Raw genomic sequence first — 17,525 nt, 5'->3', positions numbered from 1 at the left:
TCCCCTTCCTCCTCCAGCTTTATTGGATAGTTTAAAATTACATTTCTATTTTCTAGGACTTCAGTTGCTTTTTCCATCTGACTTTTAAAAACTGATTACAGCAAATGAAACACAGTTGTCTAAGTGATATAGTATACAAAAATAACATCTTGATTTCTGTGAAAATGCATTTCTCTGCAATTCCTGAATAGCTCCAAATTATGCTAACTCTGAGCATAGATGTTTACTCTGGGTTTTAGATTTAGTCTTTGAAAAAATGTGTTCTAAACCTTTGCCATCACCATCTGTATATCCAGCATCAACGCTGTGATGAAGTTGTTCCTGTTTAGGCTTTTATCCCGATTTTTCTCACATAGCCATTAACACGCACATTTGTCTTTTTATTTTGTTTACTCCCACTCAACTGTACGTTCTATGTAGGGCCTGATACAGATGTTACTTGATGTTATTTAATAGCTACTGAGGTCAGACAATCCAAGGCCATCATTAAGCTAAAATTAAAGTTATTTATGGAAGCTCAAAGATACTTCCAGAATTGGTTTTACCTCCTACATGGGAACATATTCAAGAAACCCAGAACGGGCTTACTGGTCTGACTCAACTCTTCCCATTCATCAATCCCTATTCACCAGTGGCACGGAAAGGGGGTTCTTTAACAAAGCATTATACATAACACCTCTACCAAACTAAACATAAACTTTTTTTTTTGTAGTTAAATGCAGAAAGTCGATATTTTTCCACCCCTTTCCTCCTTTTACACGGCAAGTAAAGCTCACTGGCCTGGGAGTAGCCTCTATCTGCCAACCTTTGGCCAGTGAAGAGGATTCAGAGAAAATAATACAACCATCAATCAGAAAAAGGAGGGGCGACAAAGGAAAATAATTAAGCTGTAGCCTCAATCGTGCATTCCCGTGCAAGGTGCCCTGACTCGCCACAGCGGTAACAGTTGACTTCACTTGTCTTGCTGCAGTTGATGGCTACATGACCGGTTTCACCACACCTAAAAAGAAAAATTAATAGTTTTCACAATGGTGCTCAGAATATGTAAAACTGTACTAAAGCACTAGTCAGTGCAGAACAAAAAGTAATGACAAGTGAAGCAATACATTCTTGTTTTCAAGACATTAAGTCTTATTAACCCCTAAAATAACAGCAGGAAAGAAGAATTAGCTAATTCAACTAGCTATTGTGCAGCCTAAACCATAAAATTAAAATACTCGCCGTAAGAGAGAAACACCAAACCGAAACACTAGCAAAGATGTCATATCCTCATACAAATTAATTCTTAAGATTTCACAGGTATGTATACATCAAAACTTAAATTTCACACTTTGAATATATTCATTTTATTCTATGTCACATTCACAGATAGGCAAAGATTTCTGGTTACACGACAAAAGATTTCTGTATATGAATTATACAGTTGTCTACAAAGTCTCAGAAAACTCCAAAGTATTGTAACATTACATTTTCATTTTTAAAACAATAAAAATTCTAAAGTTGTATAAGCTGTCCAGCTGCCATAAGCTATCACGGCAGAATACTAACTAATGTATAGACAGGCTGCTTGCTAGCTATGTATGCCTAAAATGTGTCTCACCTGGTCACAGCCAAATGTCACTGAATGTACTGATTTACAAGGTCCTTCCGTTTGTATAGTTAATTCATCTCAAAGAATCTCTGCAATGAGCTTTCCGCCAGCAACATTCTAACAACTTACCTATAGCATTTCACTTTGGTGCAGTCTTTTTGAATGTGCCCAAATTCTCCACAAGAATAGCACTTCTGCTCATCCGCGTGGTCACAGTCACGAGCCAGATGGCCTGGTTTGCCACAGTTGTAGCAGCATTGCTCTCGCTCTCTCTTCGGCTCCTTGCAGTCCTTGGCAATGTGGCCACCTCTACCGCAGTTATAGCAGGCTTCAACAATAAGGAAAAGAAGCAGACCAAGACTATAAAACCTTTACAAAACGTTGCTGTTTTAAACCATACAAAACCTCAAAGACAGAAAATCTTTTCCAATGCTATGTGCAGTAGCACATGCTCACCTCTCCAAGTTCTAGAAGGGTATGAAAGGAAGTGTTAAACACTTACCATCCTCCTGAAGATCACAATCCTTGGCAAGATGACCAGACTCACCACAGCGATAACAGATGTCTGGAAGAGATGAGGAAACAAACTGGAAACCTATTTTGGGCAGAAACAAAAGAATTTTGCTAATTAAACCAGTCTTGATACTAACGAATACTGAAGTACTTCAAAATTTTTTATTCGACAAAAATACCTCTATCCGAGGTAAAACCACCTCTGCCACGGCTTCTCATTCCACGACCACGGCCTCCGCCAGTAGGGCATTCCCGGGCCCAGTGGCCAGATCGTCCACACTTGAAGCACTCATTGCTGCTCATGGCTGCAGTCAGATCTTCAAAATATTAAAAATGAAAACGTTAAACCACTTAAAATTACTTTTAGCCTTTATTCTCCTCCCCTTACAGTGTATTTCTGGATATAGTTATTCGGGGGGCAGGGGGGAGCCAGTCTATATACTGGTGAGAAAATAATCACAACTATATACTTAGGCATTATAATGCCTATTATGAAATATATTAAAAGTGAAAAACGTTGTAAAACATATTTTCATACAATTTTTGATCTTTAAAATACAGACATTAATTCAGTTATTGATGGGATGATGGGATTTACAGAACAGCCATCAGAAATAATTAGTAATACCTCATTTCAAGTCCAACTTAATGAACACACTTTCATGGTCATAAGCCAGTAAACTTTATTTTGGACAACTGGAAATCATTTACTAGTCATAAAATTGGAATAACCCAGACCCATGAAACTGTAGTATAGTTTCTGAGAGTGAAGGGTAAGTGAAGAAAAATAATTTTCTGTTACCTTGGCATCTAACACAGTGTGCCTAGTTATACTGTAGCACTTGCTTTCTGACTAGTCTCCAGAAGATACACTGTGTTAAAAATAATAGAAAAGCGACAAAGAGGTACACTACCCAAGTGCTAATGGCATCTAAAGCACCGGGACCATTTATTTACTTTTATTTTCCTCTTTTCCAATTTTTCTGTAATTTTACATTTAAAACAAGGCCACTTGGAATTTCATAACAGACTCCTTTATTGGAAATTGTGTCAAAATAAAAGCAAAGTTCCCACTAAAGCAAATGGCTTTTATACTTATGTAACAATCTAAAAATAAACAGGGGCTCTTCCTAGAATAGAAGAGAATGGAATGGAATAGAATGGAATGGAATGTTGCAGGACAAACTCCTAGTAAAGTGGCCTTTAAAAAAACTAGCTACTAAAAACAAGGTAACTTTTAAATTTCCACACTTCCATATCTAAAGATTTTTACCCTGAATTCCAGTTGTTAAGCAATGGTACACAAAGTTTTAAAAATACCTTCTCAAAGCCAAGCATAAGAACCATGACCTAGGCAAAACATATTGTTCCAATTGAGTAAGACTGGCTAGTGGAACTAGAAAACCAACCACAGCACCTAAACTCAAATGGCACGGCCTCCCTCCCTCCTCTCAGTAACTGGTTCATCTTTAAGCTCAAGAGACATCTAGTGACTAAAAAGAACTCAATACTTACTTATTCCAACTCTCTGCAATCAGATTCAGGATAAATTTTCAGAAGAATCTTTCTACCAACTCTTGCCTTGCCACTTGCCATATAAACATTCCAAAAAAAAAAAAAACGGGGGGTGGGGAGGGAGAAGCCTGTGACACTTGTAGTGGTTTCAGAAGTATAATGCACATTTCTAGTCAGAAGAAATCAGCCATTGAGGATTAAAAATGCATTTCTGTAAAATGTGAGATTACATTTGCTTTCTTACACTGGTGTTAGCATTCTCAATCACACGAAATGCTGGTTTCCACCAGAGAAAACAGTCAGGATAAACAAATACAATCTGCATCTTCCTCTAGTTTACAGTCAGACCAATTTGAGCATATCTCACTATGGCTCTTGATGAGTTCTTTGTACAGAAAAGAGCACTTGCTTTTTACAAGGTAATCCAGGCAATCTGACAAATCCTAAAATTTTATAATTTAATATTTAAACAAGATACTTATCTTTTAGAAAATACGACAATCCAATATTCAATATGTATTTCTAAAGCTAAAGAAATAATAGTTCTGGGCAATCTCCCCTCTGGACTGCTGCTTTAAAGGACCTTGTTTATTTCATAATAGTAAAGTGCAAAGGAAATATGTTATAATCAATCATCAAATGTTTATCAGCAGAATGAAGCCAGCATTTAAAATTTTAGGTTTACTTTCAGCATAGAAATACTAGTTCAAACAATTTAGCTACTCAAGAACTGATTAACCTATGTGTAGATTTTTCATGAACTATTTCTTTCCCCATTTTGTCTTACTTTTATTCATGGGACCCAGATCCAAAGTGAATAGAGGAAAAAGAAATGACAGGAAAAGTATTCCTGGAAAGACAACGATTAGCTAAAATAACACTTTAAGATTAAACATTAAGCTCTACTTTGTCCAACCCTAATTCCTAACTGAAAGTTGGTTAAAATGCAATCATTTCCATATGAACTGCAAATTATTTAGGAAAGCAGTCTCTCTCCATTTAGACTGCAATTAAACCAATCTGTAAAACAGATATGCACAGTTCAGTGGCAAAAGCAAAAGTTTATACACTGTAACTAGTTTTAGATGTTTGTTTTACCATCAACAAATTTTAGTCTCACATAATTTTTTTTACTAGAGTAAATTACTGTTAAAAAAAAAAAAACCCACAATCTTAAAGGGAAAAGAAACATTAATTTTATTAACATCCGAAAGACTCATCATTAATAGGTCACATGTTTTTAAAGATGTCTTCACAGTGGGCTTAGGTAATGCGTATGCAATCTGCCTTCTCCCTCTTTGGCCAAGTCTACATTTTCACTGAGTCCCTTGTGATAGATTTGCTCTTTAGTAACATTAAACCAACTGATTTCCACTATGTTTTAGAGGCATGCTACTTATCCTAGGAGGCAGGGCCCCATTCTAATATTCATATACAAATGTATTCTCTTTAGAGGATTTCATGTTATTCCTTAGGAAAACTAAAGGCAGTTAGGTAAGGCAGAGCTGAGAACTATGGCTCCGTGAGTCTCACTGCCTATGACTGCTCTTGGCTGGAATTTTGCTGTACTGTCCTGCCTCCATCCTCTCCACCTGTCACAACCTCTTTCAACCTTCAAGAGCCAACTCAAATGCCAACTCTATAAAAGAATCTGACCACATCTCCCAGCCTGGAACTCTCCTTCCTGTTAAATAATAGACCCAGGGCACTTTGTTAATATGTCTGACGGCACTACCATAGTGCGTTTTAGCATATTCCTTGAGGGCAGAGACCAAGTTATTCACCTTTGAATCATCACAACACCCCATATAATTAAGCATTTAGCAGCAGTTATGTAACTCAGTATTTTAACTGCCCCTTTTTTGGCAGAGGGAGTGCTAAGAGTCATTTGCTGAATGAACTGAATTGCGTTTCTTGTATAGATCCAATTCAATCTAATCAAGTACTGACAACAAAACATTCTTGCTATCACAAGAGTTACTACACCAATTAATTTAAAGCAACAATGTATTTTCAATTATGTACTCATTAAGGATTGACTACAATCACTGTAAATTAGTATTTATTTCAGATTATCTAATAAAATTCCCACATGTAACTGGAAAAGTCACACTAAAAGTCAGCAACCAAGACAGGACTCTAACTTGGCAACCAGGCTCTTCCTCCTACTCCAAGAATTCACAATCAACTAGATCTCTGTAATATTTTATGGAATGATACAAAACTTATATACTAATTCAAGATAAAAGACAAAATACTGTGTTCTCGCTGTTGCCAGGCAGTAGGAGAGCATATATTTTCTTCCTTTTGCTGCTAAAAATCACTGCTGCATCTACACTTATGCATCCTCACACAGTAAAAAGACTTGGCGACCATAGCTAAGGTTGGGTTAACCACTTAACCAACCACTTGACCCCTCTCCTGTCCTTATCTGGAAAAGGAAGACAATAAAACTGGTCTGTGGTGAGAATTGTTACCAGGTGCCTGATGCTCAATTTAAAAAACTCCAAGGGTTTATCTCTTTTGCTTACATAGTTATTCTTTCCTTTCTACTCTTCCCCTAATTAAGTTAGATTGCTTACAGGTAGGTTAGAAACCATTCCCCTGTCTAGAGAGCAGGCTTAGAGTGGGGCTAAGTCTGCTTATACTCAAGTTGCCTAGCTCATAAAGTCTGTTTCATAAATGGAGTGGAGAAGGGGTAAGAAAAGAAAAATGGGTGAATTTCAAATTACTTCACATTTTCAACAGAGATCAGGTATCTGTTTCCATTTCAATTTTTCGGTATTGAATTTTCATGACACAAACCACATTCACAGATGCAGTAGCAGCACAAGGCATGCCAGGCAGCAGGAGTACGGCAGTCTTAAAAAGACGGAAGGTTCACTGTGAAGGGCCATGTATGCTAAGCTAAGAGGCCTGACTATTAACAGATTTTGCACTCATGTAGGCTTTACCACTCAAATCCTGGAATTGGTACCAAAACTCAAATGGCTATATTAATTTGTCTTCAATAATGTCAGTAATTGTATCACATTTTTGATACCAAGAATAAAGCCAGTACACTACTTAAATCTAAACAGTACATGGTCAAAACTAACAATAAGAGTGCCAATGAATAAAAGACCATAACTCTATAAATATTACATTTAAAATAAACAGCAACAGCAAGTTGGGGGTGGGGGATGACAAAGTATGATGGGAATCTAGCTTTATTGTTCTATATGGTTTTTTCCTAACACAGCTGTATATAATCACATTTGCTGTATCCCTAGCTATTTTCCCCAAGCTGAGGGTTATTCCTGACTCATCTGCGTTGCTGACCTACTTGCCTTTAGACCACTGTGGAGCTTTTGCCCCCCTCCCAATGCACTCACTGTTAAGCTCTAATAAGTGGGTTTAGTGTTCCAACAGTACTGAAACACTTCAGACTGTTGTAATAAAAATAAACTATAGATAGACCGGAAGGAAGCAAGTTACATTGTGCATTACCTGCATTGTGGCCAGAACAGTGAAAAAGAGAGTACAATACTGGGAGCAATTCTGGATTCTTATCCCGGTTCCTGCATTTACTGCATGACATTGGTTACTTACATCCATTTCTGCCTCCCCTGACCCCTGAAGGGTTTTAATTAACAACTAAATATCTACTATGAGCCAAGGGTTAAACAACATATGATCTATACTCCTTACAACCTTGCAGGTTATGTATTCTTGTTTCCATTTTACTGATATGGAAACTGAAGATCTGAGACCAAGTGACTTACTCAAAGCCATATAGCTAGAAAGTTCCAGAGTGAAAATTTCAACAGTCTGGCTCTAAGTCCTCTGTAGAGAGGCTTTTGTTAGGGTTAAGTGATACAGCGAGTGAAAATGCTATTATCAGAAGAGTATACCAATTCACCGCTTACTTCAAAAATTTACACAGGGCATTGTCACTAGATAGCAAATAATTATATAAAGCACACGTTAATTTGAATGCAAAAAGCGTTTGTTCTATAATTCTCTTTAATAAAAATAAAATTACAATTGATAACTTTCTAAAAAACCACAGCCATAAAAGAATTTATTCACAGTATACCATCTCATAGCTTTCCCGAATTTTAAGCCAAGATAGATTTTCTTAACCTTCTTTGAGGCAGAACTTAGGAGTGTCACCACAGACCCAGACTGGCCACCTGACGTCACTAGTTAATACCCTCATTTCTAATTATAAGCCACTCCAGGTGATCACGGTACTACCCTCTCCTAACAGAATCCATCTACTTATAAATTAAAGTTGGTCGTCACAAGCTTTCATTTTATTATCCCACCAGTTTTTTGCAACATCAAAATGGTGCATACTTCACTGGAATCCCTCAATAGCATGCCCTTACTGCAGCAACATTTGCCACTGCCAGAACAGGAGTTCTATTAAGTGCGACAGTACGGAAAGAGGGTTCTCCACACAGCCAGCCAGGATGCCTTGGCATCAGTCTTCTGGCTCTCCACTTACTGTCAGGAGGCTAGGAAGAGGAAAGAAGCCAAAATCTTTTTTTAAAAAACCCTCTCACTCCTACAGCGAACAAAACCAAAATCCCTCTTGTGGTTAAGTATGTAGCCAACAGACCAACCATTCCAATAAGTCAAATTGCAGTTCCATTGCTTTTGAGCACCAATTGGGTACCTTCCCATGTACATACCACATATTAAATTTTAAAAGAAAGGTAAAAAGGATCCAGTCAAAAAACCATATTACAAAACCCATTTATAATGCCTTAAAAAAAGATATGACTGCCTGTTCCAGATGTTCAAATGCCAGTGTCATAAATACCCTTTGGTCTTCCACTGATTTGACTCAAAATTATTTTACAGACTGCACATTTGTTTGAAATACATTACCTCTCTTGTTATTAATATGAAAACGAACGTGGACCTCTGGTTGCTAAGAAAAACTTACCCAAGTTTCCCAATGTGACATATATAGATAAGTACACAAATGTATACTGCTAGCTTTTTTAGAAAAACTGTCACCAAGAGTTCCAATTTGGAAAAAAAATTATTCAATACAGCCCTTGGGAATCTAATAAATTATTCCTTTTAGATTTCAGTACAGAGAGCACCCTGTAGACAAGAATCAGGCTCAACAAGCTAAAAACAGTATGTACCTAAGTACGTGGCACTTTGTAGGTGTTTAAGCCACGATGAGAGCAATTTTTTTGAAGCACTTGAAAATAACTGCTTTGGGGGGGAGAGAAAAGGCCTAAGAGGTAGGAACTTTGACACTCACATCTTTTTAAAAGTCTCAAAACCTTACTTAAGCGTGCCTGAACAAGCGTAACAAAGTTGCTAATTTAATTAACTTAAGGTTAAGGCATTCACGCACAAGTTAATTGGTTCTGTTTTCTCTCCAAAATTGGGTCAAACAATAAAAGAGGAAAACTTATTTTTAAAAACTTGTAATTCGGGGGCAAGATGAGGCTATAAATGAGTCTCCCTTTACCTTAAAACAAACAAAAAACTGGTCTCGGCTTCTTTATTTACCCTTTCTGCGGACCCTTCAGAACAAAGCGTGAAACACACTATCTGAAATCACAGGTGATTACTAAGCAATGTTTTCCTTTTCTAAGACCCCCCCCAAGACCAGAGGTAGTCACTTCTTTGGGAAGTGCCCTGTGGCTGACGCCATGCGGCTAACATGTGGCAACAAGCATAATCCTTATCCATAATAAAATCAACACCCAAATCCAAATATGGGCGATTATACCGTTCTAAAATAGGTTTTCACGTTTGGGAAATCTAGATGGAGGCTGGCGAATCGACTTTCCTGTCTCGTTTTTTAGATTAAATTGCATTCGTTTAATTAACCCCAGAAATGATGCAAAGGCTACTGCTGCTGCTATGATTTTGGAAGTTTGACAAATTCATGTTTTCTTCTGATAATTGAGTTTTTAAAACGCCCCTCCAACTCAGATAGCGTCGATTCACGGAAAGCTGGCTCTATCTGCCTCTTTCCGAATTACAGTGTGAGCCAAATAATTTAGCACTTGAATGACGATAAAAATTCAAGAAACGGGAAGCTATCAAGTATGAAAGTATGAATTCCAAAGACTCTCAGGCCTTGCAGCAGTGTGTCCCACCATCCTAAACACAAGTGCTTCTTCAAGGACCGTTTTCTAAGCCCACCAGAACCCTTGGCACATGGCCCGCCAGGCCCACTACCCCAGCACATGGCCCGTAGAAGGACCCAACCCCATCCCCCACTGCATCCGCACCAGGGGCCTTTCCCCACCACCCGGCCTCCTTCCAGTAAGTTCCCGCCAAATCGACCCTCCGTCCAGCACTCCGCGACCCTCGCGTCTCAGGGCCTCAGTCCCAAGGGCGCACGGGCCCGGGCCTCATTTGCTGTCAGGCTGCGGCCTGGGGTGCGGCCTTGGCCCCGGGAGAGGCCCGGACGCGCGGCGGCCCAGCTTCCCACGATGAAAGGAAGGGCAGAAGGGTCTCCCGACTGCTGGGGGCCGGAAACCCGGGCCCGAGGCGGCGGTGGCAGCCGAGTTTCCCGCCTGACGCAGCAGCAAAGCAGGCCAAAGTGCGGCCGCCATCGCCGCCTCACCGCTCCCTACCCTCTCCGTCCGCCCCGGGCCAGGTCCCGCGCCGCGGCTCCCCCAGCCTCCACCCCGGCCCCTACTCCGGGTCCTCACCTTCGGCGTCTGAGCAGACCCGCAGCGGCGGAGACTCTGTCGCAGGCCCGAGGAAGACCGCTCACAAGGTAGCGGCTGTTTATTTTCAGGGTCCTTGCCTGCGCCACACGCGGGTCTGCACACGGCCCCACACACGCCGCTGCGCACGGCTCTCCTCCGCCTCGCCCACGCGGCCAATCAGCGCGCTGGGATCGGGCGTCCAATCAGAGCCGGAGGGCCGCCCAGACCGAGTGCGGAGCGGAGTGGGCTGGGCCTCTTCTTCCGCGCGCCGCGGCCTGTCCCGTCGTGCCCCGCGCGAGGCCTTTCCCGCTCGTAGCCTCAGCTCCCGGGCGCGCTCCGGCGCCTCTTGCTTCTTCCCGGCTCCGCGCGGCCGGGGGCAATTTGGGCGTCCTGGCCCCGGAGGGTTCTCCCGACACCGAGCGAGGAGGGGTGCCAGGGGACGGGTCTCAGGGAAGTGGCTGTGGTTAGCGTGGGACCGGGAAGACTCCTCCGCCTTCTCGGGCTCCGAAGACAGCATGTGCCCGTAGGCCTTGGCTCGGACGCGCGGAGCCAGGCCCCATTGCCCGATACCCACGTCCCGGTTTGGGGAGAAGTCGTGGCCGCCGAGTCGCGGCAGGGACTGTGGCCGTAGGCCGCCGGCTCTGACATTAGTTTTGGGTTTTGTGTGAGCTAGAGGAGAGCCCGGAAGGCCTTGCTGCTTTCACCTCCGGGACTGGGAGACCGCCCTCAAAACGGGAACGCGGGCTGAGGGACGGGGGCCGGCTCCGGGCGGCGTGAGGACGGGCCAGGATGGCGCTGAGACTGCGCCTCACAGCACACCTTGTGACCTGTTGAGCGCGCTGGAGTGACGTCCCAGCGACCCGAGGGCTGAGGGAATGCCAGGAGAGCCCTCGGGCCTGAGCTCGTGCATTCAGGCATGGCCCTTGGTTTAAATTTGGTGTTTTCTCCAAAAGGTTGCGTGGTCATAGATACTCTGTCAGGATGAAACCAATTTAAATTGTTCAATATGAACTAAAATTTCTGAAAATTTTATGTACCATTTTGGAACGACTTTTATTGGAAATATGAAAAAAAAAAGGAAGTCTCCAGTTTTTTCAGTTCTAAAAGGCCCTGAAATTACTAAAATCTCATACTAAGTTTAATATGTTCTTTGAGGTTAGCATGCAGCCCATGGCTGGTGTATCGAGGAATGTACTTTCCATTCCTTTAATGACTATTCTGAAATTAAGTGCACAGATCTATTAAGACGTTAAAACTGGAACGCACAGGCCCTGTTTGTAGCATTAGTTCGGCTGGTAGCTGTGTGGACTCGAGCTATCGTTTTGCTCCCAGTTTGCTCTCGTTGAATCCTCCGAGTCCCAAGGCTGTACGACTTTTGAAATCGTGTTTGTGAGGAGGTGGGATAGCGGAGGGTTTAAGAGCGCAGGTGCTGAGAATCAGGCGTTCAACTTGGGTTCACATCAGTAGTGCTTAATCACTGTAATGCATTTAGCAGATTGTGCTCAACACAGTGCTTAATAAAAGGTAGCAGTTATCAAAGAGTGAATGTACTATTTCAAGGACCAGTTTTTCTTTAACTTTTTTTCAACCAAGACAATTTTAAAGTAAACATATTTTTAAATTCAGTATGAAAAGGCACCATTTCCAATAAGATTGCACTGCGTAACAGTTTATGTATTGAGTTTTAACACCAGAGTTACCAATAGTAAAATGGTATTTTGTATTTATAGTTTTATTGCCAAGAAGCTTATGCAGCTTTATAGGCTTCCCCCTCCCTAACTGATTAATTTTTGTAATATCTTGAGGTAAGCAGTAGTGTGGTAATCGCAGGCACTTTAGTGATTTCCTAAGCCCTAACAGTGAGTCAGTATAATGTAAGAGGCTGTGTAGGAAGTCCACCCTTGGTATATCCATGCCATATTAGGAGGACAGGTTAAAATTATAAGTTCATATTTCCTGACTTGATTTTTATTTGCCATTCCAACCACAGTGCTGCACAAAATGTTTGCTATTCATTATAGATCCAGGGACAGAATGTTCCTAATATTAAAAAAGAGAGAGAGAGAGAGTGGGTGTGAATTAGAGACACAGGGCGTAATGTTTTTCTATAGGTTTTAAAAGACGTAAGTGGAAGGAATGGAAACAATGTAATCTTTGCTGCTTGGCTCTGGGAGTAGTGACAGCTAATGGCTCCTCTCTACCTGGCATCCAGCTTTCTGTAATGACAATTATTAATAGAACCAGACTGATCATGAGGCATTATGACTGTCTCCAGAGAAAGTCTATACTGGAATATAACTACAGTAGCTTGTGTTGTCTGGATATCCCCTTGGGTACACCTGTTTCATTAGAGATGTTTGAAGATAAAGGAAAAAGCCAACCCACTCGAAAGATAAACTGCCAGCCATATTTGAAGAAAGAGGCTCCTATTACATTTCCCTCCCCTAGAAAAGCGTTTTCTCCCCCACCTTCTGTCTAGTGTTCAGTCTTACCGAGGTGTTGTGCTCAGCATTGCAGGAGTTACAAAGGTGACTAGTTAAGACGTAGACCTTGTCCTTGAAGATCTTGCAGGACGAAAAGGGCCGTAAGAAAGTATTAAGTGTCCTGAGAGAAGACCAGGTAAAATGCTGTGATTCAGCATGATTCAGAATTCTTTAAAATGAGTACCAGTTGAGCAATACCTGTCAACTCTTAATTTCCCCTAAAATGCCCAACTGCATAGTACATGCCTTAACTTCTGCTGTTAAATGGAGAGGATATCGCATATATCTGTCTAAACCCTTCCGTGTGTTGTTTTCTCTGCCAGCAGGGAGATAGTCTATGACTTTACTTAGAAAGTATACAACTAAAGGAGAATCAATTGCTTCCACTCTCCCCTCCTCTTCTGAAGCAGAAACATGGTTTACTAAGTTAAATCCTGAAATAGGCATCAGTTATACCGATAATAGCTATTAGTTAATATATATAAAATTCTTTTAACAATGCCTGGCATAGAGTAATTACTACTAAAGTGTTATCCATTATTATCATTATTGTTATTTATTGAGTGCTTTTCACAAAACCCCTATAGGTTTATTATCCCAACAAGAAATCGGGTCCAGATGCTTAGGCAGCCCAGGTGCTTAAACACAAGGCTTCCTGCCTCCCAGTAGTTATTGAAACCCAATCCTACAATTTCCTATTGGCCCATTAAAGTGAAAGGAATGCTAATTCGTGATAAGGAAAATATGAAACACTGACTAATAATTTAGTGAGCATTCCATTCTTCCTCCTCTGTGACCTCAAATTGAAACTGTCTATACTTCCGCAAACTAACTGGTAAGAGAAACTTTATTTGCAAATAGTTTTGAAAGTTTCGAAGTAAAACCACCCATTCTTTTTTTCCTTAAAAGAGAAGTACATGCATTCATTTAAAAAAGAAAAGTAATTTTGAATCAAGCATCTACATTAAACTTTGAAATAGGTAGTGTATAGCAAAATAATGGTGTGTGTAAATTGTTTCCAAATAGTATTTTACAAGATGTCTTAAATTGTTCTTTGAGAGAGCATTATAAAGTGTAAAACTTGATCATGTAGCTCCCCTAATCTACAAAAATAATGTAATTGATTGTTAAAGTTGAAAAAGAACTACTATGTAATTGGGTGATTTAGAGTCTAAAATCTAGAAGAATATTTAGTCTAATCTCAGAGTATTTCATCTAATCCCCTCATTTTAAATGAGTAAAGAAGACCTATAGAGTTGCACAGAGTTCCTACAAGTCCCAAAAACAACTGATGTTTTTAACACAAACTAAACCAGGGTGCCACCCATACCTCAGAAGGTGCTTGTGACCTGATTGATCCAATTAATTGGTGATAAGAAAAAGAGAGCCCAAATCTAATACTGTGCATTTGTTGCATGTATCTTCAGCCTTTTTCTTTGGAAATTAACACAAATGGCCATTCTAGTTTATAAATTACTTATGAGTTTGGCAAGGATGAATCAATAATCAATTTCTCAATCTTAAGAAACATTCTCAGACTTCAATTTAAGTAACATTAACTATAGACTCGAAATTTTTATACTAGGAAAATGTCTTTCAGTTATGAATTATAACTACAAAAGAGAACATTTGAATTTCTACGTGGCAAAAGAATGGCTTCCAAGCAATTAAAATATCGCAGACACAGCCAATGTTCCCTTTGACCTCCTCACCCAAGTGCCGCTTCTTTCTCATCCTCCCAGTATCATAGAAATGGTGTATATCCTTCTGGTCTATTTTTTATAATGCATACATATATATTATAAAATTACTATATATACACATATACCTACATATGCATAATCTCAAACCATACATGAACAATTAAAAATTTTACGTAAATGTATCATACCTATTTGCTTATTTGTTTATGTTCCCTAACAAGAACATAATCTCCACAGGCAAGGACTTTCTCTGTTTTCTGCTGTACTTCCAGGTCCTAGAACAACTCCTTATGCATGGTGGCACTCAAATATTTGCTGGATAAATATCAGTCTGTATCTTGCTTTTTATTTGTTTTTATTTATTTATTTATTTATTTAGAGGAAGATTAGTCCTGAGCTAACATCTGCTGCCAATCCTCCTCTTTTTGCTGAGGAAGACTCGCCCTGAGCCAGTCTGTGCCCATCTTCTTCTACTTTATATGTGGGACACCTGCTGCAGCATGGTTTGCCAAGCCGTGCCATGTCCACACCCGGGATCCAAACCAGTGAACTTAACTTCTGTGCCAGCAGGCCGGCCCCTGCATCTTGCTTTTTAAATTCGATATTGTTTCTGATACGTATATAATATAATTATATATAATCTTATCTAGTTCATTATTTTTTACTTTTGTGTACTATAAATATATTTATCCATTACCCTATTGTAGGATATTTATGTTGCTTCCACTCTTTTGCTATTACAAACAATATTGTAATAAGCACCCTTTTATACAGGTCTCTTCAGGCACATGTGGGAGAGTTTCTGTAGGGTATACAAACCCAGAAGGAAAATGGTTGGCCAATGAATGGTGTGTATTTTATATTTCACTTGTTGCCTGCCGTATTACCCTCAAAAGTTGCCATACCAAATTATACTCCCAGCAGCATGGATGAGGGCGCCATTGTTTCTCAAATCTTTACCAACATTTTATACTGTGAGATTATTTCATTTTTTGCCAATCTGATGGGTGAAACATGGTGTCTCGTTTTTTTCTTTTTATTGAGACAATTGTACATTCACATGTGGTTGAAAGAAAGAATACAGAGAGATCCCATGTACCTTTACCCAATTTCCCCGAATGGTAACATCTTGCAAAAGTATGGTACAATGTCACAACCAAGATATTGAAATTGATACAGCCCACGGGTTTTGTTCCTATTTCCCCAATTTTACTTGTACTCTGTGTATGTGTTTTGTTTAGTTCTATACAATTGTATCTTATGTATAGGTCTCTGTATCCACCTGTACACTCAAGGCAAAAAGCAGCTTCAGCACCACAAGATTCACACCTGTTGCCCTTTTATAGCCACACCTGCTTTCCTCCTGCTTTCTCCCTCCTGCCTAATCCCTGCTCTCCATTTCCAAAATGTTGTCCTTTCAAAAAGGTTATATAAATGGAATTTTGCAGTATGTAACTTTTGGGGATTGGCTTTTTTCACTCAGCATAATTCCCTGGAGAGTCATTCAAGTTGTTGCATGTATCAATAGCTTGTTCCTTATTGCTGGGTAGCATTCCATGGTACGGATGGACCACAGATTAACCAGCATCCATGGAAGGCCCCCTGTGCTGTTTCCAGTTGTTGACTAGTACAAATAAAGCTGCCGTGAACATTCACGTATAGATTTTTATGTGAACATAAATGTTCATTCAGTATCTCGTTTTTTCAATTAGCATTTCCCACATTACCAGTGAGGTTGAACATCTCTTCGTATATGTATTTGTAGGCTATTCAAGAATGTTTCCTCTTTTGAGAAGGGCCCAATTTTGCTCATTTTTTCTATTTTGTTGTTTTCCTTTTTCTTACTGAATTCAAAGAGTTCTTTATAGGTTCTAAATACCAATCTTTTGTGAGTTATACAAGATTGTGTTGACATTTTGGTGATCATTGTTTCTCAACATCATGTAAAGTTTAGGAATTGATAAAGAATTTCTGAAACTTGGATTTGAATCATTGATGAAGGGACAGAGGAGTTTCATTCAGGGAATGTCATTCAGGGCTGCCCACACTGGGTTTGGGGAGACGGCTGCACCCTTCATGCTTTGTAGCATTTCCTTTGTATTTGAGAAATGCCAACAAATGCTTTACTGGTAGCATGTTGGATGCCAGGCAGAGCATGTCACAACTTCTAACTACTTGAGGGCAAATGCCATGAGTCCTTAGATTTGCTTTTAGCAAACCTTTGCCTCATTTTTGGGGGGCATTCAGATGCACTTATTGTATCACAAAACCATATGTTTCAGCATTTTGACCAGCCCTCAGAAACTGCTGACATCATGATGTACTCCTGCACTGGTGTTTCCATTTTCCCCAGCACTGCAGCCAGAATTTAGAATCCTGACTCACCATTCAGCCAGCCACAGAGAATGCTGATTATTCTGGTATGGTCAATGCGCACAAAGTGACTTTGAAAAGGGAAATAGCTTTTGGACAAGCCAAAGCCAATGCAATTTCAGGTAATAGTGAAGCTTTTTCTTTGCTCACTTTCCCATCTGCTACTTGTTCTTTCTCCCTTGACGGAAGCGGAAGCCACTCTTCTGCAGTCTTGGCCATAAAGCTGTGGATTGTACCAGCTGGCACGGCCAGTACTGTCCTGAGCTCAGTGACTTGTCTTTCTCATCTGCACTGAGAGTTCCGGCTGGGGTGTGGTGCTTGCAGTGAAACAGTTTGCATAGCTGAGTTAACAATTCCAAATTCAGCTCTCACTTCAATAAATTACCTTATAAAACATCCAGTGACCAAAATTATCTTGACTAGTTTATTTATATGAACATTCCAATTCCCCAGATGGCCAATGGAGAAACTGATATATAAAGTTTCTTGTAATTTCCCCTTAAACCACGGCAAAAACATAAAGTACTAGGATTTCTAGGAGCATGAAATTTATACCTATGCTATACAGATAAATGTTAAAGAAAAGAGGCTTTGGATATTTTCAAAGGACTGTGGTGAGGATTAAATAAGTATAATATACGAAAATGCTTTGCAAATTCCAAAGTGTTTT

At 40.1% G+C, this 17,525-nt stretch overlaps 1 protein-coding gene across 4 annotated transcripts; it reads right to left on the bottom strand.

Annotated features, from left to right (window-relative positions):
* On the bottom strand, positions 1-11,069 carry CNBP (CCHC-type zinc finger nucleic acid binding protein). Of its 4 annotated transcripts, none has more exons than XM_008541209.2 (5): positions 10,297-11,069; positions 2,284-2,421; positions 2,094-2,186; positions 1,721-1,919; positions 1-1,000 (listed from the first exon to the last, which is right to left on the bottom strand). In XM_008541209.2, the coding sequence occupies exons 2-5, from the start codon at positions 2,405-2,407 to the stop codon at positions 883-885; spliced, it is 534 nt and encodes a 177-aa protein (XP_008539431.1). In that variant the 5' UTR covers positions 2,408-2,421; positions 10,297-11,069; the 3' UTR covers positions 1-882. The 4 variants fall into 4 exon arrangements, with proteins under 4 accessions (XP_008539431.1, XP_070430683.1, XP_008539433.1 ...); XM_070574582.1 differs by having other exon boundaries at positions 1,721-1,924; positions 2,096-2,186; XM_008541211.2 differs by having other exon boundaries at positions 2,305-2,421.
* Between the last annotated feature and the right edge of the window lie 6,456 nt (positions 11,070-17,525).

The sequence above is a fragment of the Equus przewalskii genome, chromosome 15 (assembly GCF_037783145.1).
Source record: "Equus przewalskii isolate Varuska chromosome 15, EquPr2, whole genome shotgun sequence".
NCBI lineage: Eukaryota > Metazoa > Chordata > Mammalia > Perissodactyla > Equidae > Equus > Equus przewalskii.
This window is presented reverse-complemented; position numbering and strand designations above follow the sequence as displayed.